The sequence below is a fragment of the Malurus melanocephalus genome, unplaced genomic scaffold (genome assembly GCF_030028575.1).
Source record: "Malurus melanocephalus ecotype Western Australia unplaced genomic scaffold, MMel_1.1 scaffold_230, whole genome shotgun sequence".
In the NCBI taxonomy this organism is placed as follows: domain Eukaryota; kingdom Metazoa; phylum Chordata; class Aves; order Passeriformes; family Maluridae; genus Malurus; species Malurus melanocephalus.
Genome location: NW_026623462.1, coordinates 478,383 through 499,246, shown reverse-complemented (window position 1 = coordinate 499,246; position 20,864 = coordinate 478,383). Strand labels below are relative to the sequence as shown.

Here is a 20,864-nt window from a genome sequence, read left to right as displayed (position 1 = left end):
GATGTGAGCCGCGTTGTTTAACGCTGTGCTGGGGGTGCCTGGCGCCGTGGGGATGTGCTGGCTGGCAGGGACTGCCCGAGCARGAGGGGATGCTGAACAGCCACCCCTGATGCAGAGCTGCATCTTCCCGRTGCTGACAGGAGCTGTCGTCAGCATCACCCGGCTGTTTCTGGTCCCCCACAACAGTCCCAATGAGCTGCGAGGCAGCAGGTTGGCATCACAGAATCACAGAATTGTAGGGCTGGGAGGGATCTCTGAGATCATCCAATCCGACCCCCCCGCCAAACGCAGGGTCACCTGGAGCAGGTGAAACAGGAACGCATCCAGGAGGGTTTGGAATGTCTCCAGAGAGAGAGAGAGACCCTCACACCCTCCTTGAACACCTGTCCCAGTGCTCTGCCATCCTCAATGTAGACAAGTTCTTCCTCATGTTGAAATGGAACTTCTTGTGTTATAGCRGCTTTGCTGCTGGGAAACCCCCGATGGGAAACCTGTCTGCAGCTCTTGCCTTTGTGCAGCCCAAGTGCTTTGAGCAAAAAGAGCTCTGTGTGCGTAAAAGGGGTTCTGTGCGYGGTGAAGCCTGAACTTGGTGCAGAAATCGGTGTTTTAAAATAAGACCGCCGGGGGCACGGGCCGCGCTGCCCGCCGGATCCCGGCCCTCCGGGAGCTTCTCCGGGGGAGGAACAGGAGCAGGGCGAATGGGGCATCTCCCCATTCCGTGGGAGGAACAGGAGCAGGGAGAACGGGGCAGGAGGGATCCGGACCGCGAGCAGAGGCCCAGACGGGGCCGCCCCATCCTCTCCCGCCGTTGCCGGGGCAACGCGGCGCGGCCGGAAGTCTTCCGCGGCACTTCCGGCGCGGCCCGCGCGCGCCGCCCCTCCCTCGCGCCCGCCGCTGCCAAGATGGCGGCGCCCGTGTCGCTGCAGGTGGAGTTCGGGTGAGCGCGGGCGGCGGCGGCGGCGGGGCCGGGGACGGAGACGGGCAGAGGGCAGGGCAGGGCCGCGATGGACCGCGATGGGCCGGCCTCCCGGTGAGGCGGCCGCGGCATTGCGGCGGGGCGGTTGTTGCGCGCGGCCTGCGGGGCCGTTACGGGCGCGTCTAGGCCCGGGTGCCGCCGCTGTCACGGCGCTGCGGGCCGGGATTGCGGGAGCTGCCGCCCCCGGGGAATCGGGGAACCAGGCACTGGCGGGAAGGGCCGAACACCACCGGAGCGTGTCCGCCACGTGAGGCCGAGCCGCCCTGCCCGTCTGTCGCGGGGCCTCGCTCTCGTCTCTGTGAGCGTCCTCYGCCAGGCCTTTCTTTACCTTTCACCTCTTTCAACCTTTTTGAGTTGTTTGGTTTTTTAATTTTAATTATTAAAATTATTTATAAAAACTTCCCCTTCGTTTCTCGGCCTTTTTTTTTTTTTCTCAGCACTGTCTGTGTGTGTGTTTGTGTGTGTACACGTGCCCTCACTGTGCTTTGTGTTTGAGCCGTGTCAGGACTGTAAAGCTGCCAGGTCTTCACTCTGTAGCATTTCAGTTTCCAGGCCTTTGCTGCTGTAGTATCAGCATTGCTCACGCTCTGGCCCTGGGATCTTAAAGCATTTGCAGTGGAAGCTGTGCATATTTGTGGAAATACTTGTGTTATTTCGTTAAAGCCTCCTTTTAGCAGAAGCTAAAAGGCTGCTATTTATTCGCTTTTTCCCACCCTTTCACGAACACAGAAATGCCATAACCCTTTAAATGCCCCTCTCCTTAAGAATCCTTTCCTCTATCTTTCCCGCTTCCAGCTGCAGCAACTCTCCTAATTTTCCCAGAAGAGTGAGATGCATTTTTGCTTCCCTTGGAAATGCATAAATGAGCTCTCTATGTAGGAACCACAGCTGAGTTCCCCACAGCTCGCGCCTTACAGAAGGACCTTATCTTGCAATCTACATTTCCCACTGTAACAAAGCGTGACCTTGTTTTCATTACATGAAAAAATGTTTTTCATATAATTGTTGTGACTTGTTCCCTCGCATGAATCTCGGCTCATGTTAATAATCACTGCTTCAATTTTGAGATAACTATTTGTTGTGAGCTGGTGGAAGAACACCAACAGAGTGCTCTTTAGGAGAGTTACTGCATATAAGTAATGCTGCTGAGGGCAAAACAAGGGTTCTGTTGTGCTTTGCCATTGCAGAGCCAAGAAAACCTACTGTGGCATTTTTAGATAGTGAATTTAAAGGAACTTGGTAACGTCTRGAAGTATCTTTGTTGATATTTAGGTGGGCATTGTTTGTTTTAAATATTTCTCTTTATTGTGTTGGTTTCCAAGGGAGGAGAGGCACCACGAAGTTCCCAGAAAGTAAATTCATAGGACAATTTTTCTTAATAATCTGCATTTCAGTTGGAAGAACATTTTGCCACAGTTATATGCCCTTTGAAAATGGKTTGGTCATTTTCCTACCTTAGTTGAATATTAAGTGAATTGAGTTTTATAAGCATTTTCTAGTTGTTGAAAATTTGGAGTAGAGTGTAGGGTTCAGTCTAGAGTCAAATGCTCACACCCTCTGCTGCTGTGTCCTGTAACTTAAAGTAGCTTTTGTGTTTGTTATCCATGTGTGTCCCTACTCACATGGCGAAGTTTTATAATTTAAGACAGAGCTGGCCTGTGGCCTTACAGCGTTATGAAAACTGATTGATGGTGGTAAAGCTCAAAGTTTTCACAGCTGTACTTTTTCCAGAACAGAAGCAAAAGTGAGTAGCTTGCTGAGTCTTCTAAGTTGCACTTACAAAAATTAATTACTTTTTGAAAGAGCCTAAGATTAGGTGCCTGGACCCAGTTCAAATTCCATTCTTTTCCAGTGTGAGGACCAGCTCCTTTACTTGCCAGCCTTGGCATATCCTGCTCAAACCCCATCTCCTGTGCTTGACAAGGCCATCACTTGTTATCTGAGGGTATTCCCTAATGTCTTCCAAGGGTCAGAAGAGGGATGAACATCAGGTTGTTCAATGGAGGAAGATTGTGTATTTATTTATTTATATATTGTMATCTTCATCTCTTGCTTCTCACAGTCAAGTGTCCTTCTGGGACATGTTGTAGTCAGTAGATCAAGAAAGAGTTGTCAGGATTCTCAGGCTGCTGGCTCTGACTTGATCTGTAACCTCATGTGAGTCATTTCCCCTCTCTGTGTGATCACACATGGAAACTGAGSGATTATTTATTCCAGAAGGATGCTCAATTTTGAGACTTCTGGCTAGCAGGTGTTGGGGATGAGCGATGCTGGCCATGGTGTGGCGGCCGTAGCATTGTTTGGGTAGAAGCAGTGCTGGTGGCTGGAGAGGGAAGGCAGTGCTGCACAGTGGTTTGGGAGCACATGGAGATGGGAACCATCCTCCCGTTCTGTTGGGATGATGCCTGGCACCGTGGGGTTCTGGCCCACAGCAGAGCCTCCTCTCTGTGCTGGCAWTGGGAGCTGGCAGCTTCCCCTATGAACTTGTGGTTTGTGAGAGGAAAAAACAAGACAAAGGGAATCCTGTRCTAAATATAGTCTGTGTCATTTGTTTTCTCTGTTGTGGCATCTATGTAAATCACCTCTTTTGTACTGTCTTCTTTTGACAATAAAGCAAAATCTCAGTGGTTCATTGTTTTTATTTCAGAGGTGGTGCAGAACTCTTGTTCGATGGTGTCAAAAAGCATCAGGTGACTTTGCCCTGTCAACCAGAGCCTTGTGAGTATCAGAACCTGTTGGATAACTTGACAGAATAACAACAAACGAAACAAAGCTGTTTTGCACAGTACTGTTAGTTGGCAGCTAGGATCAAAGTATTTTGAAATTTCTTTCAGACATGCCATAGATCAGGCAGCTTGGCAAACAGGGGTTACTTCTCAAAGTCTGAGCTCTTTTCTGTCCTCTAAACACTTCTGAATCAAGTTGTTCCTGAAGAATTTTGCCTTCCTCCTCCTGGATAGACAACAGCCTCTGGATGTTTCCATCAAGCCTACATTTATCTTTCTTGGTACTTGAAACCACCAATAACCTCCTCTCTCCTTTGTTTTTTCCTGCCTGTTCTGAGGTTTCCAAGAGGCACATATATATATATATATATATATATATATATATATATATATATATATATGTGTGTGTGTTTACGTGGTGTATAGATATGTGTGGGGCAATGTGAAGCAATATTAACATAAATGTTATTTAGCTATTCATTTGACTTTTCAAGCAAATGTGATAAATTTTAATATGAACTCTGCTGTTGAAAACAGCAAATGTAATACTCAAATGGGATGATGCTGGACATCCTGCCCATGGTCTTCCCTGCCATAAAAAACAGGAGTGTCCCAAGGATAAAGAGTCATAATTCCTGGTTTGCAATTTGGAATATCAATACTGAGTAATGCTGGACTAACTCACTTATTTGTGTGCATTCTTCAGTTGTAGTGTAATTTTGCCACAGGTATGTTCTGAATTTTTCCAGCTAGATAGCATTGCTTTTTGCTATTTGAGTGGGATTATAAACCAAAATAACACAAAGCCATCAGGGAATGTTAACAACCAATATCTCATGAGTGACTGATACCATAATCTATGTACTGGGAGCTTCCAGACCTGAAATCTTTTTGCTGTGCCTGGAATTAATTAGAGATTGGTAGAAGTGCTTTTGATGCTTGGACATAAGTATGTGTAATTCAAGTATAATAGGRGTGCTGGAATATTGTGTTATCTTGTGGTTAAGGACAGGGACTAAAGCTCCAGAAACATGACCTGATGCTGATTTGCTTTGTGAGTTAAGTCATGTTGCTTAATTTTCCCCTGTTGCTAGTGATACTTTCATGTATCACAAAAGAATTCAGCATTAAATTCCAGCACTGTTAAAGCACTTAAGATCCTTAAATGAAAGGTAGTAAAGAAATGTCAAAACACTCATACAGCTGGTTTATAAACTTGTGGGCTAGAGCATAATTTTCTTCAGTGCTCTGCAAATTTAAAGCACCCAGTAACACCCACTGCTTTGGTGCTGTTCAAACCAAGATCAGATGCTCAAGAAGAAGGGGTTATTGTAGGAGGTGTTTATTTCTGCCAGGGGAGGGTAGGGTATTRATATCAAAGAGGGATTCTTCCAGCCCCATGGTTGTCAGTGATGTAGTTGTACGTGGCCTGATCCATTCCCACTTGAAGCTGCTGGGAAGATTTCTGCAGCCTTGGTAGGATCTCTGTTTATCCTAAGGGATAAATCTCTCCCTGAAGGTCTGTCAGCTTCAGGGTTCAAACTCATGATCTCCAGTGATTCATTCCAGATTCAGCTAACACATTATTGCTCCCAGCTTTTCCTGCTGCCTTGTTTTCCAGATGCTGCTATCCCTGTGACAGGAGTGGCAGAACTGACAGTGTGCCCCCTTGCCAGCTCCCCTGGTTTGCTGCTGTCCTGTGCCTTGGCTGTCAGGGAAGTTTTGTTTTGGGGCTGCTTGTGGATTGCAGCATCTGAGGAGCATAAACTGAGCTGTGAGGCAGYTGCTGTAGTGATATTTACAGCCCACACAGGGATGGGGCAGGCAGAGGTGGCCTGAATTTCTGACAATAAAGGATTGCTGGAGACACCCCTCATGATACTTCCASAAGACAGTTACATTGTAGTGGTGAGGAATCAGTCGAATTAATTTAGAAACATATAAGTAAATTTGGTAAGTTCTTTAGATTTTATATTGTTCTTAATGCCATGTATTTCCCTTGTTCACACTAAGAAATTTTAAGTTACCTGTCTCCGGGTAAATAAAGATATATATATAGCATGTTCTCTGTTGCCCTTGTGCAGCCAAAATTGCAATGATTAGAGAAATAAAACAGCTCAGTTCTACTCRGCACATGCTGTTGCTTACCTTACCCTGAATGTCCATCACTGAATTCTCCAGGGAAAGATCCATAGTATGAACACTGCTTGAAGACCTGCACTTCTAACCCCATTTTAAGTGATTTGATTAGCTACCAAGCTTATTTTTGGCCGTTTTGGCCTCTCTTACCTAYTCTTCCTTTCTTTCTAGGTTATTTTTGTCTTTGTCCTCCTTTTTGCAGAACAGTTGCTTCTCTTTGGGATATTGGGCCCACCTATATTTTAATTGTTTAGGCATTTTTATACATATCCCAGAAGTTAAGGGAGATGGAAAATTATATGAAGAAATACCTAGAAATACTTATATGAATAAAACAAGCTGTGCTCCATGGTTGGCTGGGGTAATCAGCGTTTTCTAAATTATAATGTTGCTTGGGCAAATTCTTTATGTGGTCATTTCTTTTTTTCCTGGTGACAGGCAGTAGATGGAAAGTAGGTGGGTTTCAGATCCAGTTACCTTTTTCCAAAAGATTTGATTCTCTGTCCTTTTCTGATGCCTGGAGATGGACTCCTGGAGGGATTGGGAAAAGCAGAAGGAAGGAAGCTRCAAATGGGACAAGAGCAAGCCACGATGGGTACAGCCATGTGGCAGGACCTATTTTTATTATCCAAGCAGCATTGTATCCTAATGTCAGTTAAACAGCAGTTCTTTATTTCCACAGCAGAGCTCTCTCAGTCTGCATGTTGAAGTTACTGCCAAAGTWGGAACTTAGAAAGGTGTGGTATATATGCATAGACAGCAGATTTACCTAAGCCACACTTTGTGCAGGGCTATGTAATCTTGTAGAGCTGTTGCAGAAAGAAGACCTCAGATTAAACAAGAATCTTGTCCCAAATTTCTGGCTACTCTGATGATCTCACTGATAATGCTGTTAGAGGATCCAAAGGCATTATGCCCTGTTGGCTTCTTCTGCATAAAAACAGTGTGTGTGGGAGAAAGCAGCTGGGGGAATAACGATATTTGTCACATAGAGAGAGGATTAAATTGGCAGGGAAATCAACTTTATTTTCAAGCATCTAAGAGACTATTAGAGACAATGGAGCATAAAAGAGAGAAACCCTAGATTAAAAACCGAAAATGTATTTGGCAGCGTCCTCCTGAAACAAGCCACAGTAATTTAACCAAGTGCTTCAGTAATCAAATAGATCATTGTATGACTGCTCTGCAAGTGATGCCGGAGCTCGTTCCTCCATCTCGCTGGGACTCACAGTGGTGGATTTGTCTTGGCCMTGTGAGTTGTGTGGATGCTGTTGGAAGGGTAGGAAGTCACTGGCATTGTTTAACCCTTGTAGTCATTTCAGGTTTAGCTCGGCAGCATCTCTGATGAAGAGTGTTTACAAAACCTCTCTGCTGTGCTGTCTTCTGGATGTTGTACCCAGAGGCTGGGGCTGTGTATAAAGTCTCTGGCACTTKTGCTGCAGAATGCTCAGCTGCTGTCACAGACCTTTAAATTCCGGTTTCTCCTGTGGCTTCAGTGGAGGGACTTGTGTTTTTGGAGCAGCAGTGACCAGTTTCAGTGGTGCTCACTGGGACCTTCTGGGCTAATAAAGAATTCACACTTGTGTTTTGGCACTTTACAAGTCTGGAAAGTTAAATTATTAATCATTGTGTTTTGGTAATTGTTTGTGGTTTTCCTTTGCCAAAACCCTGGGGGGAAAAAGCCCACTGCCAATCACATTTTTTTTAGAAGAAAAATTAAAATAAAGCTTCCAAGTGCCGCTTATGTTGAATCCCCATAGAGAAGAGCATGGTGTGCTCCTCGAGAGCTTTGCTTTTCCAAGGGCCTTGTTCTGCACAGCATGGAGGACTKCTGGGGACTTGGGAGCATTCATCTTCTCGGAAAAGAGCCTGGGGATCTTGGGAGATCAGACCTGTGTTACAGGCAGGGTGGCTTACAAAATACAGCATGGCACGTGTTCAGAGTTGACTGGGTGCTGGGCCAAAATAACCTGTAAAATCCAGAGGAGCAGTTGTCGTGTGCTGTTGGTAAGTGCCCAGTGCTATTGCTGGGTAGTATGTTGTAGTTGAGTCATTAATATTCTGGCATGCTTTTATTGCTCTGTTTATTTTTCCTAAAATTTTAAAATTTGCTCCAAAKAAAGAATAAAAATATATTTCCTAATGTAGAGCTTATTAGAAGAATGATAAAAAACCCCCCATAGATCTATGGAACTTCATGCAGTCAAATCTTTTTAACCACAGCGTGCGGTGCTTGCAGTTCTCAAAGGGCTTGGGTTATTCCCTCCTCGTGCATCCCACTYGTGCATCTCTTTTAAGCAGGAAATTACAGATTTGGTGACAAGGGAAGGGGACTCAGGGGGTTACACAGGGTGGGAGTTCAGGCTGGGCCGGGTCGGGGTGAGCGGTGTTTGCAGCACCAGAGCTGTGGTGATGTCGCAGCGCTGCCGYGTCCCCATCGAGCAGTTCCTGGCGCAGGGCTCAGCTCCGGTCCCTGTTCCAGYGAGRCCACRGGTCCCTTTAGAGGGARCAGGGAAACAAATGTTTGTCCTCACAGGAGCAGCCCCATCACCCTCCCGRGAGGCCGTGGAGCCGCGTTASTGGCTCAGCTCATCCCAGCTCATTGTGGAAGGAGCTTCCCAGGCACTGGGAAACCAGCTCTTGTGTGTGACCAAATCCCTGGGATAACAAAGCCTGGCTGTTACACCCTCCTTCCCAGCCGCTGTATTGCAGTGCGGACACCTAGCAGGATAACCCCTCTGTGCCACCCCCCCTCGGCTCCCTCTTTTCTCTTGGTGGGATTTGCTGTGCTGACAGCGCTGTTCAGAGGGTGGCAGCGGAGCAGGGCTGGGGAGGAGGATCCGGGCCCTTTAAACCGCTTAGCATGCGGTTCACACGGCTCCGGGCCAGCTGTTCCTTTCTCCTCCTGCCCTCACTCGCAGGAGTTGTTTGCTGAGCTCAGAGCTCCTGTGCAAAATTGCTTTTCAAAAGAGCCACTTTCTGCTTAATTAAACAATGAGCCGACGTCCCTCTGCACATCTGTAAAGCTCCCTCCGCAGCCCCTTTATCCCACAAACTGCTCCATTCTTACCTCCATTCACTTGTAAATCTTACCCCCCTTCTCCTCCACCCTGATCATCTCACTGGCCCTTTCTTTTTCCCTTTCAAGTAAGACTGAGGGGCTTGGAGTATCTGTGGGGGTGGCTGGGTTGTGTGGACAGGAATCGGTTTAATGGTGCTTGGCCCTGTAKGAAAGTCTAATAATAGCAAAGCAGAACTGAGCCCAAAAGTGAGAGGCGATTTCTGTATTTAGAGGAATAAAATCATGGCAGTTTCCTGAGCTGAGCTGAGACACTGACTCATCCAGCAGCCAGAGGGGACACAGCCACCAGCCAGGCTGGGAGGGGGGCAAGGAGTTGACTTCAAGGCATTTTCTGATCCAGCTGGCAGTGCCAGGGAGGGCCCAGCCCAGGGAATTCCCTCGGCCAGGCTGGCTGCATGCAGGGCAGTGCCAGGCTGCCAGGGAATCYCTCTCCACGCTGGCAGGAATAGCCACCTTCCTCTGTGGTCCAGGGCTGCACATCAGCTCTGTATAACCTCTTTAATAGCAATAAGGTTTTCCYTTTTAGCCCTCAGTGCCTGTGCACACACCCAAAACTCAGAAACCAGGAAAATTGGAGAGAGTGGATATTTCAGTTTTCTGGGTTTTGGCAAAGCTTTACACTGGTGGTTAGTAATGCATTCTCTGAATTGTCTTGCTGAGAGCTTAAAAAAAAATTAACCAGTAACATTCAAGGTTAAACAGGATAAATGAATGGAAAAGTGATGAGGTGGGATATCTCCTTTATCATTGGGAAGGACAGATTATAGCCAGGGTGATGCAATACCATCTAGCATAGATTGATAGGGAGGAATGRAGAAATGGGAGTTTAGTGCATTAGCAGAAGATTCTTGACTGCAAAAACTATTAGACCATGGCACAGTCTCCTTGGGCTTTGGTAGCAGGTCTACAGTGCTCAAGCCTCAGAGGAGACAAGGCTCAGGACAGTCTTGAGAATAATTCTGCACTGGCAGAGGGATAAAATCACAGGATCTATTAAGGAGATGTTTTTTTTTAATGTCTGCAGTCCCCAGGCTGGTACTTTGCTGCTGGGGCAATAGTCTTTGAGGCTCTCTCAGCTCCTTCCTTTGACGATTTTGAACGAAAGGCAAGACCCTGGGCCAGCACTAGTGATCTGTGATCCTAATTAAAAGAGACAGTTTGGTGCACTGGCATTTATTGGGGAGCCTGAAGTGACAATAGCGTTGGGTGTTACGGGATTAGATGCTCTGACTTTGGAAATGAGTAGGGATTAGGTTTACCCTGAGAATCAGCTYGAAGCTGCTTTTTTTGTCATGGGAGCTGATGGATCTGGCGGCTTGCTGATGGCTAGCAGTGGAATTGGAGATCCCTTGAACTTGTATTCTMCTACCAGCAATCTGTGGGCAGTGGAAGATCCCAAACAGCTCTTCTCCAGTTCATAAGCATTGTGATTAAAACCTCAGGGCCAAGAATTGCTGGGTGATAGCTGGGATTCTGAGTCTCCAATGCTAACAGGAAGGCTAYGGAAGACCTCTGTGATCCTTTCCCATTTTGTGGACAGAAGAAAATTAAGAAGAGCATTGCTCTTCTAGATGAGAAGCAAGAAAATGATGTCTTAAAGCAATTAAAAATTACAGAATCCAAGACCTTGGTGTTCGTTTGTAGCAGACAAGAACAGATGAGAGCAACAATTGCAATTCTCTTATGCCTGGCTGTAGTTACCCCCTAATTTCTTCCCTAGTACTTAAATGACCGCCCATTCCAGTGTGTGGCAGGACTGGCTCATGCACTTGTCAGAGAAAATGGRTTTTGCTCTTGCTGCAAAATTTGCCTGGCTGCTCACTCTGCGTAGTACCAAACCCATTTGCCTGTGACTCCATTTATATCAGCTATTCCAGGTCTTCTTCTGCAGTTTATGGCACACCCTGGTCTGCTTCAGGGAGTGATTTGCATATCAGATGGGAGRCTGGAGGGGTTGGAAGGATCCCTTAGGTCAGTTTTTGAGCTCTTTTAGAGAGCAGATTCCTGGAGGGTCCTCAAATCCTAAAGCAAAGAGCAGTCATGCACCTGGAAGGGCAGCGGGTATTGGGAGCTGGTTTGTCTGTTTTAAAAACAAGCTGCTTAAGCAGGGAAAGGGGCATACAAATTGTCTTTCCATACATTTCCATGCAGGCAGGGGGAATAATGGCAGAGGAGCGGCAGGGAAGGGGCTTTGTCATGGTTACAGGCCGGTGGCTGAGAATGTGGGTGGAGCAGCGCTCGTCCTGAGTTAGTGACCTCAGCAAATTGGAGCTCAGCCATGGTCAGTATGATAAATGATCTTATTCTGGGTCAAAGAAATGGTACCCCACAGGGAGGTATCCGCAAGGCGGCCCGGGAAAGCRCCGTGCTCCTGCAGCACTGACCCCGTAGTGACCAGTGCTGCATATATCTTATTTATTGCAGACCAGAAGGGAATTTTCCATGGTTCAGCTTTTATAGGGTTCCCCTATTTCCCTGAAATTATCTGCTGGTTCTGCAACCAAGGCAAGAAAATGGGTGTAAGTACACCTTCTGGGTGCCTTTCGAGGCACTGTGGGCTTTGTGCAAATTTGTACATGGATTTTAAGGTAGGGGGCAGGGAGATGTCTGGTCCTTGCATGTGTGTGTGAGTCTACCAGTAACCTGTGCAGCTCCCTGGGAGCCAAGGGCTGTGTGTCAGCTGAGGGCTATATCCTCAATACCACAGTGGAACAAAATCCTTCCATATTTCTGCACCTTTATCAGTTCAGTGTGAGATTCTTCTGGTGCAATACCCAGCTTGGTGTTTCTTATTCAAGGCACCCAGGTTCTCTCTGCACACAGCAAGTGCYCTCTTTGCTGAGTTATCACTGATGAATCTGTCAGGCCCAGGAGGTTTTATTGAGCTAGGAAAGATCTATGGATTTCAGCCCCGCTTTTGAGGGTGCAAATGAACCCAGGCAGTGCTAAAATGGAGTATTAGATGCATTCCTGTTGCRGAGGAAGCTCAGCAGATTCTTCATGAAGGAATAGTTGGGGCAATGCAGAAGGTCAGGYCTTGGAGGGTTTGCAGGAGGAGAGAGCAGAGTGTGCATTTCTGTCTGCCACGACCAGGAGTGTTTGTGGTGCAGCTGGGCTGAGCAGGAGCCGAAGCTGTTTGGTTTGGTGTGTGCTCACTGCAGTTCCTGCATCCCATCCTCTTGCGTGACAAAGCAATGACTTTGTGTCACTGCAAGCRCACACCTCCTTTTCCTGAGCGCTGTGTTTCGCTGGGTGATTGGTTTTCTGCATATATTGTGAGCTTGAGCTCCCATCTGTGCACTTGAACTAAGCAGTTTTCTCAAACGTTTGTCAGTTTTTCTTTTTTTTAATTAACTTTAGATTATTTTTGCCTGAGAATTTGGAGAGGGCTGATGTACTGTTAGCACAAGCAGCAAAAACTGTCTCTGTATACAAATAAGACAGGGATTTCCTACCATGTGCTTCAGTCCCTCCTTTGCAGTTTGAGAATATTTCTGCTTCCTTGGCTGGTTCAGTCTTGCCTTTCTTCTGATGCTGCCAGTGGTGAGGACAGTTAATGAGAATTAAGAGTGCATTTTTTAATGTGATACTTTTTTGCTGAAACTGAAATGGAGTAGGCTACCAAAAGGATTTCAATAAGACCATGCAGCAGTGATAAAAATATATCATTAGTGGGATGAGCTGGGCTCAAGTTGGTGATGCTGGAGCAAAATGCTATGTTGTCTCAGCTCTCACCTGAACCTACCTCTGGAGCCAAAATGCACAGTGGGTTTTGCAGCCAAATTACGACACCTGTAGTACAACTGTGCTCCTGCCAAAGCAGATGCCTCTGTTCTGTGATGGGGGCCAGCTTCAGACCAATACAAGTGTGAAATCGCTGCGTTGTAATGATGGTTTAACTTGTCAGCAGATGTGGTGCCTGACCAGGCTGAGATTTTTTTCTTTCTTTATATGTCATCTGTAGAGAGCCTGCTGTTTGCATAGCAAATCCTTGGCCCAGGGAGCTGGAAACCTGTTAGACCCGTAGCATRGTATCAGAAAGAAAATGTCTTAGGAACACTATGTATGTCAACTGTAAGAGATAAGCAGTTGTGCTGTAATTTACCTCTTATTATTTCCATCATGAGAACACAGAGTCCTGAGCTGTTGATCAAGACTGCTGTTCAAGCACTGAGCTGCAAGATGGCTTCTCCACAGACCACTTGCAATGGAAGTAATCTTGTTCCTTTTCAATATCTTACTTGTGGGAGATGGTTTTGGTGTGGCTGTGGTCATTTTTCATCCTTTATAATTGATTTGTTCTAGTAATATTGGTGTACAGGACATAGAGATGTGAAGGTGGGTGAAAAAATTCAGTGCATCTGATAAAACAGATGAAAGTGTTACGTCTTAAAGTTGGCTGTGGAGAAAGGGTCTTAATTTTTGTACCTTTTGGAACGGGCAAGCTCCAGGCATGCACAGGGGTGTCTGGGGTTTTTTTTGTATTGTTTAAATTCTTCAGTATGTGTGTACGTGACTTCTGGGTAGGAGTAAATGAATGTAGGCTCAGGTGGGGCTGAAAATAACATTTATTATGGAAGGAGATGGGGCGAGGGRGTCTTCCAGCTCAGCCTCGAATAAATCAGTCCTCTCGCCCCTCCGTCCAGGCTGCTTCTAGGTGGCTGYCTTTTATCCAGCTGGTGCAGCGTGTTTCTGTTTAAATGATCTCTCCTGAAAGGTCCCAGAGGAAAGGGCTGCTTATTCCATGCAAGGAGAATGGTATATGGCACAGCTCATTGTTGTGTGCCCTGCTGCAAATGCATAAATATGAAACAGCTCGCRGGCGATGCTGCGGTGGGGCTGGTGTCCCCTTCACACCCCCCTCCCTTTCCTGAAGGCTCCTCTCCATCTTCCTTCCTTTACAGCTTTCATTTCTTGGTGATGGAGAGCGGGAGCCGTTTGGGTGTGAGATCCTGAGGGCTTGGCGTTGCAGCAGCATTTTTCAGGGGAAGGTGAATGTTGTTAACTCCTGTTCTGATGGCTGACCRACCCCTGTGCTATGTGTGTATATATACATATATATAAAATGTATTTATGTGTGTAGATATATATGTGTGTATGTATATATATGTAGATACACACACCTTAGTGGTGCTCCCTGTCCCTGGTGCATGTTGCTAGGAAAGAGGCAGAAAATGGTCTATTTTRTTCCTTTAACTACATGTCATTAGAAGGGAGTCGTGGGTTGGCCCCAGGCAGGTGATCCAGCTCTCCAGGCAGTTTTGAGGCACAAAGCAGCTCCTTTTGTCCAGATCAGAGTGATCCAGTGCTCGGAAGCAGCAGTACCTGTTGTGCTCTGGGCAGCCCTGCAGTGGGACCAGGGTGTTGGGGTCACAGTGCTGGTTTGGAGGCACCAATGCCCTGGGGAAAGCGGGGGGAACAGAGGTAATATCAGAGCATCCCCCTCCTCCTTTCCCCAGGAGAAGAGGCCCCTATCTGCTGCAGATGAACATATCCCCATTGCCTGGCTGATATGCACCTGCCTACGCTGGGGCTGTTCATCCTGGGTGTGACAGAAGCAATGAGGGTGACGTTATTGGAAGAACTGCAGTTTGGCTCTGGGTAACATCCATGATCCCATAAAATCCTGGGGTAAGGCCTGGGATGAGTCGAGCCAGTACACAGACATTTATTATTGCTRGTCATGAAACAAGCACAGGAGGAATGGTACACAGAGTGAATTTAGCCCAGAGATGCATGTGTGGAAAGGTTCCTCGTGATTACAGTGAGCTGAACTCACATAAGAAACACATCCTGCTATCCCCACTCCTCCTGGAGCGAGGCTCCAGCCCTCACTGGTGGATTTGTRCCTTCAGAAAGCTTCCTTGCTTCTTTGAAAACAAACAAAACTCTTTTGGGGCTTTCAAAGGGCTGTTTAAAGGAGCCCCAGGAGAATAACTGATTGTGGATTCGGAATGATGAAGTGGTTTGTGGAATGGTGAAATATAGAGGCAAATGCAGGAGAACTCCACATTGCAATTTGTCAGCTTCTCTAAACCCTGTAACGGATTGTTCCCCCCCTCTGTCTCTTCTCACCTCTCCAATAGGAAATTAACTGATGCTATCACTAAAGAAATTGTTTTTGCCTCACAAAGTAAAATTGATACTATAAAAACCCGCCAGCAGTGTCTCCTCCTCCTTTTACATGAAGACAAATCCTTCCTGTCACCTACTGAAATGGAAAGATAAAGGCTGAGCTTTAATAAAGAAGCTCTAAGCATAAAGTGTAGAAGGAGGGAGCAGGCACAGCGTGGGGAACACACCACGGCAGCAGGTGTGATGTTGAGGGATGCTGCAAGTGTCCAAAATGCAGCTAAGGGCAGGGCCCACCTGTCTGTTTAATGCACAAGCATGGACACATTTGGGCCCTGGAGCTCCAAATATCTCCAAGAGCTTATGCTGGTTTTGATGCAAAAGTRTCTGTCTTTGCTCCTTTCAGCTTCTTAGGCTTGCTTGTTTGGACTTCTTAAATCTAATTGAACACACAGAATTAGACACAATTTGTTGGGTGACAGTGTAATGCACAGAATATGGAATGTGTCAAAGAGATCTGAACATTGGGAATCTGTTGCCAGACTGGTGCTTCAGCGGGAGCTGCGTTCATTCTTTGTGGGATGAGTTTTCTGTGGGAAATGTCTTCTGCCCAGCCATGGGGACAGGATGTCTGTGGGTTTCTTTGCAGCTATCCCCATCCATGCTGCATGCTCCTCATCTGCTCTTTCATGGACAAACAATCACTTTGCTCTGGCATCACTGGGAGCCATCAGCTAGTTTGTAAACCCTGTCCTTTCTCCTTCCAGGGGATATCAGAAACCTGCTCAAGTGGATCAAACAGAATCTGTTGAAAGAGCGACCAGAATTATTTATTCAAGGGGAATCTGTGTAAGTACAGTTGTTACGAATCCTCCTTGTGTTTTTCTGTTGAGCCCCATGGTTTGGAGGATTTTTCCTCTTGCAGGGGGGTTTCCTCTTGAGTAAGTCAATGACAATGAAAATACAGGATTTGCTGAAGTGCTAATAGGAGATATCCTACCCACACCTTGCACTATCCACAGAGAGCATCTTTTGCAGCCCTCACCCCAAATCAATAAACCTTGACCATGAAGCAGGGCCACTTATATTTTCTCTCCATTGTTACTTGGAACACCTGTATCCTCAATTCCAGGAGTTTAGCAGGTCTCTCTGTTCCCTGCTGACATCACTGGGACTGAAGTAGTCATTCTGAGAAATGCCAACAAATACTTCTTCTGGGAAATGTATTTTTATTATCAAAATGGGGCCAGCCTCGGGGGGGTTGGGGGGGAAGAAGGCAAGAGAAATGGAGCAGAGTGAGCTGTGCAAGCCATCCCTGACTGCGGGGTGGCGCTGGGGGTGTTTAACATTCGTCACGGATCTTTGTGAGCTGAAGCGTGTGCCAGGTCCCCTGGTAACAGGAGAGACAATTGCAGGACACTGAAGATCAAAGAGGGGGAATCCCTTTGCTCAGAATCAGGGGCTTGGAGTGGATCCCAGGTGTTTAATGCCTGTGGTAGGGGCACTGGAATGCCTTTCCCTGCCTTCACATCGAGCTCTCTGCGCTCGACTGTCGTGCGTGGGTTTTAATTACCTGGCTTTTCTGCATCGTACGGAAATGCAGTCATCCTGGAGCATCCTCGGGAATGGTGCCTCTTCATTCAAATGAGCTTTGGGATTGCTCCTGCGTCCCCTTTATTTGATCTAGAAAGGGCACAGACTGTACCTGTTTCCACCTCCATGCTAGGATCCCTTTTTTGGCTTTATAGGCAGTCAGCTTGTGATCTGTGCTCTGACATCCCTTGTTCTTAACTATTTGTGGAGCTTTTTAGCAGCCCTTTCTCCTAATTATTTCTCTCAATTCTGCAGGAGGCCAGGAATTTTGGTGCTCATCAACGAYGCAGACTGGGAGCTAATGGTCTGTACTCCTTCACTTTGACTTTCTTTGTTGAAAATATTGCTCTCCCTGTTCTGTGGTTGCTCTCACAGAAGCTATTTCTGATTCTTGCCCCAAGCAAAGCATCTCGTATTTGAGGGGGAAGGGGCAGGCTGGAATCTCTCTCCCATATTGTGGCTGTTCAAAAGCCTGGAGCCTCTCTCTAACCTGCTGAGTCTCATCAGCCAGACAGGGTCTGAAGGGAGATCACCCTTTTCCCCTGGTCTCTGTCATTGGGTTTTGCATCTCTGGCAGGTTCTCCCACATGTGGGGTGACAGTGTGGGGGGTGCCTGGGACCTTCAGGCCCCACACAGAGCCACCTTCCCCTGCAGTCAGGTGGTGCCCGGCAGGTGAAGGCCATGGGGAGATTTCAACTCMAACAGGCACCTGGTAAATGTCTTCCCTTCTCAGCCCACTGTTGTSCTCAGACAACAAACAGCCCCTCACCATTTCCCTGCCTCAGGCAACTACCTGTTCTGTCACAACCCTGGTCCAGAAAGCGCTGTGGGGCGATGAGCTTCAGCACTGTGGCTGATCCCTCACCTTTGCYTCTGTTATGATGAAAACATCATTCTGTCCCCTTTTGCGCTCCCTAACACTCACCATCTTTGTATGAGTTGTCTTCTCTTTGCAGCTTGTATTTGGAAATGACATTTAAACCATTTTTCTTTTTATTTTCTTGGCCTGCAGGGCGAGCTGGATTATAAACTCCAGGACCAGGATAATGTGCTTTTCATCTCAACATTGCACGGCGGGTGAACTCCTGAAAAAAAAACAAGAGGATATAAATCCAAATCCCTGGGCAAAAAAACCCAAACAAAAACCTTAACCCACCCAAACCTCTCTTGAACTGCCTGTGTCCAGTCTCTGCATCTCACTGCGTTCACTTGTTCTAGACATCCAAATAAAGCCCCGCCAGCCTGCGGCCTTCTGTCCACCACAACAGCATTCATCTTTTGGTCCTCATTTCACCTCTCCTGACTGCACTTCCAGGTACCCTAACGAGCAGAGAGCACCTCAGCATGTGGGACTTTGTTTTCTCGGACAGCAGGAAGAGGGGTGCTGAACCCWAAGTAGGATGATGTGTCTTTGCAGGCAGTGAGGCGTTCTGGGAGAGTTGTGCCTGTTTTGGGGGTAGGCTGGGGTGCCTCTGCCTTGGTGCTGGGACCCAGGATTTTTTTAACACGATGCTTGATGTTGGTACAGTCTCTGCACCAGGCATGGGAAGGGTGAGGAAGTGCAAGGAAACAAAAGGTGGCTTGACTCGCTTTTCCATGGGGAAGCAAACATGACRGTTCCAGAGCCCTGTGAAGTGACTTTCCACTTGTCATGATAYTTATTTATGGGAAGCAGGAGAGAAATAGGCTTTTTTTGTTTTGTATTTCTGATCCCTCATGCTGCTTTCATACCAGTGCTGAGGCAGGGTGAAGTACTGGCCCGTGAATAACGTCAATTTATAACGATTTGGTTGGAGGGGAARCAAACGCTCACCCCGCCTGAGACAGCACAGAGTGATCAGGACAGCAAATGATCTTTCTGTCGCTGTGATAGACAGAATTGATTGGGCTGCACTGCATTCTGTGCAGGTGGGAGCTGCAGCCTGGCTGGGGAAGGGCTGGGGCTGGAGATGCCCGCTTAAAGTGCCGAGACCTGAGAAAGTGAGTGGCTTTTAACCCTTTCCATCAGTGGGAAGGAGAGGCTTCTTGCTGCCTTCTTGCTGAGGAAGTCCTGTGGGTGCTGTGGACGTGGGTGTGTGTGGCTCTGCTAGGGCACGGGTGTCGTTGGCTTTCCAGAAGTTTCCTCAGATAGACAGACTGGCCCCTACCAGGCAGGAGGCCCCGGCGAGAGCAGAGGGATGGGGTCAGAGAGGATAGCATTGGCACCAACAGGTCTGAAACTGCTGCATGAGCTTCCAGGGGTGCCTGACCAGGATTGTCCTCCTGTGTTCCCCCCTGCCCTGCTCACCTGTTTCGGCGCAGCTCCGGCAGCAAGCACAGGTCCCCGGCAGCAGCTCCTGCCTGAGCCGCGGCTCTTGTGGAGCAGAGGGCTCGCCGGTGCTCAGCCAGTGCATCTCGGAGCTCATCTGCACCACGTCCTGCTCCGAGAGCCCTCGATCTTCAGGAGCTGATGAGATGGGAGCAGCCGGTGCAGCAGCCCCTGCTCAGGCAGCCTGGCTCAACAGCCCAAGTGCTGCGCACAGGGAGCCTCTCCCGCCCTGCGCTGACGGAGGGATTCCTCTGTCTGATGCGGAGACAGTAATTCCCTCAGCTGACTTCACTGACTCCTCTCTCACGTTTACCCCTCCACAACCTGTGTAACTAAAATCACCCACGGACTACGATGCTGCTGCATCTGAGGAGCCCCAGCTTCAACCCACTGCTGGTGACAAACCGACATTCAGCCTTTTCCAAATCCAGCCACAGCGACTTGAGTGCAGCTCACGCCGTTTGTAAATGACACAGATGGGCCAAAGGCTCTTCTCTGTCCCGAGTTCCTGGCCATTAGCTTTGCTGGGCTGTGGAGGGGGATTCCAGGTGGTAGTAGGAGCTGGCTGAAAAACAAGGAACCTGTGTGGCGTGCGGCTTGAAACGGACTGAAACACGGTGGGAGAAGGCAGGTTCGTCTTCAGCGCTGCTGCCTGCCCTTCCTCTACGCTGCATCTGTGCCTTAGGCTGGGCTTTTCTGTTCTCATCCCCCCCAGCTGTTTGCTCAGATAGGATGGGTTCCTTCCCCGGGAGCTGCTATTCCCCTCGATAGTGCAGGTAGACCCAGGTGGCTTAGCTCCTGCTGTAGTAAAAGCTGCCAATCACTGCTAAAAAAAAGCTAGAAATGGGAAGATGAGGGAAGCCRAGGGGTGGAAAAGAGGGGTACAGCAAAATCCCGTAACAAGCAACAGCAGCAAAAAGTTTCTGAAATAAAAGCCTTTTAAAACATTCTCTGCCTCCAGCTTTGTCCTAGATAGGCTCTTGGTGAAATTCTGCTCGGATCTTGYAATGCTTCCCTCCTCCTCCTGGGTTTCCTTGGCAGCCCCGGCCGAGCCGCTTGGCTGGTGGATTCATAAAGCCTCTCTGTTAGAGCRAGCCTTCCTCCGGCCGCCGTTCCGCGGGGGCTGCTCCGCTCCGAAGGGCTCACCGAGCGGCTGTCAGGGCCGTGCCCGCAGCCCGGGGCCGCTCTCCACCGAGCCCTCCCGGTGCCCGAGCGGCGGGGCCGCTTCCCGGCCCGACGGAGACCCGGCGCAACCGGAGCGGCCTCCGTGTGCCCGGGGCCAGCCGGGGCTGCGACAAGAGGACGAGAAGAGTGTCCCGGTTTAGGGGGCCGGGCGCAYGCCGAAATACGTTCAATGAAATTAAGCCGCAATGTTAAAATAGGTAAATAAATAAACATGAGAAGGATAAACCGGGATGGAGCCGCAGGGCCGAAGCGCCCGCCCGCCGCGCCCGGCTGCGGCCCCACCGCCCCCGGCAAAGAGCCGGTACCCGGGGCTCGGTCCCTCTGTCCCTTCCCGGTGCCTGCGCGGTGCCTGCCCGGCCGGGGCTGCCCRTCCCGGTGATGACCCGGCCGGTATTTGACGCATTAAGACCGAACCCTCTCGGCCGCACCGAGCCGAGYGGAGCCGCCGCCGGTGTTTCCTCAGTTTCCCTGAAATCCTGGCCCCGAGCTCCGGGCCGCAGCCGGGAGCGGTTACCTGCCGTGCCCCGGGTCCGGGGAAGGTCCGTCCTCTGTCCTGTGCCCCGAGCACCGTCCTGGAGCCCCGCCGGAGGAGGTGAAACCTCTGCTACAGATGTCCAGACACAATTCTTGGTTCGTACGGCTCCATCGCACAAGAATTGCGTTTGGACAATCAGGAGCGGAGATTCCCATCCCGGGCTGGCGGGATCTTCCAGGGGGAATCCGGCTGGAGCCTGGAAAAGAAGGACACACGGGCCCTGAGCCGGCTCTCGCCGCCCCCCGCT

The 20,864-nt window shown here is 48.6% G+C and overlaps 1 protein-coding gene across 1 annotated transcript; it reads left to right on the top strand.

Moving 5' to 3' along the window:
* Nucleotides 1–852: 852 nt before the first annotated feature.
* URM1 (ubiquitin related modifier 1) lies at nucleotides 853–17,706 on the top strand. Its single transcript, XM_057374692.1, has 5 exons — nucleotides 853–937; nucleotides 3,624–3,694; nucleotides 15,763–15,844; nucleotides 16,844–16,892; nucleotides 17,602–17,706. Exons 1-5 carry the CDS (start codon nucleotides 903–905, stop codon nucleotides 17,668–17,670), a joined length of 306 nt encoding a protein of 101 aa, XP_057230675.1. The 5' UTR covers nucleotides 853–902; the 3' UTR covers nucleotides 17,671–17,706.
* The last annotated feature ends 3,158 nt before the right edge of the window (nucleotides 17,707–20,864 follow it).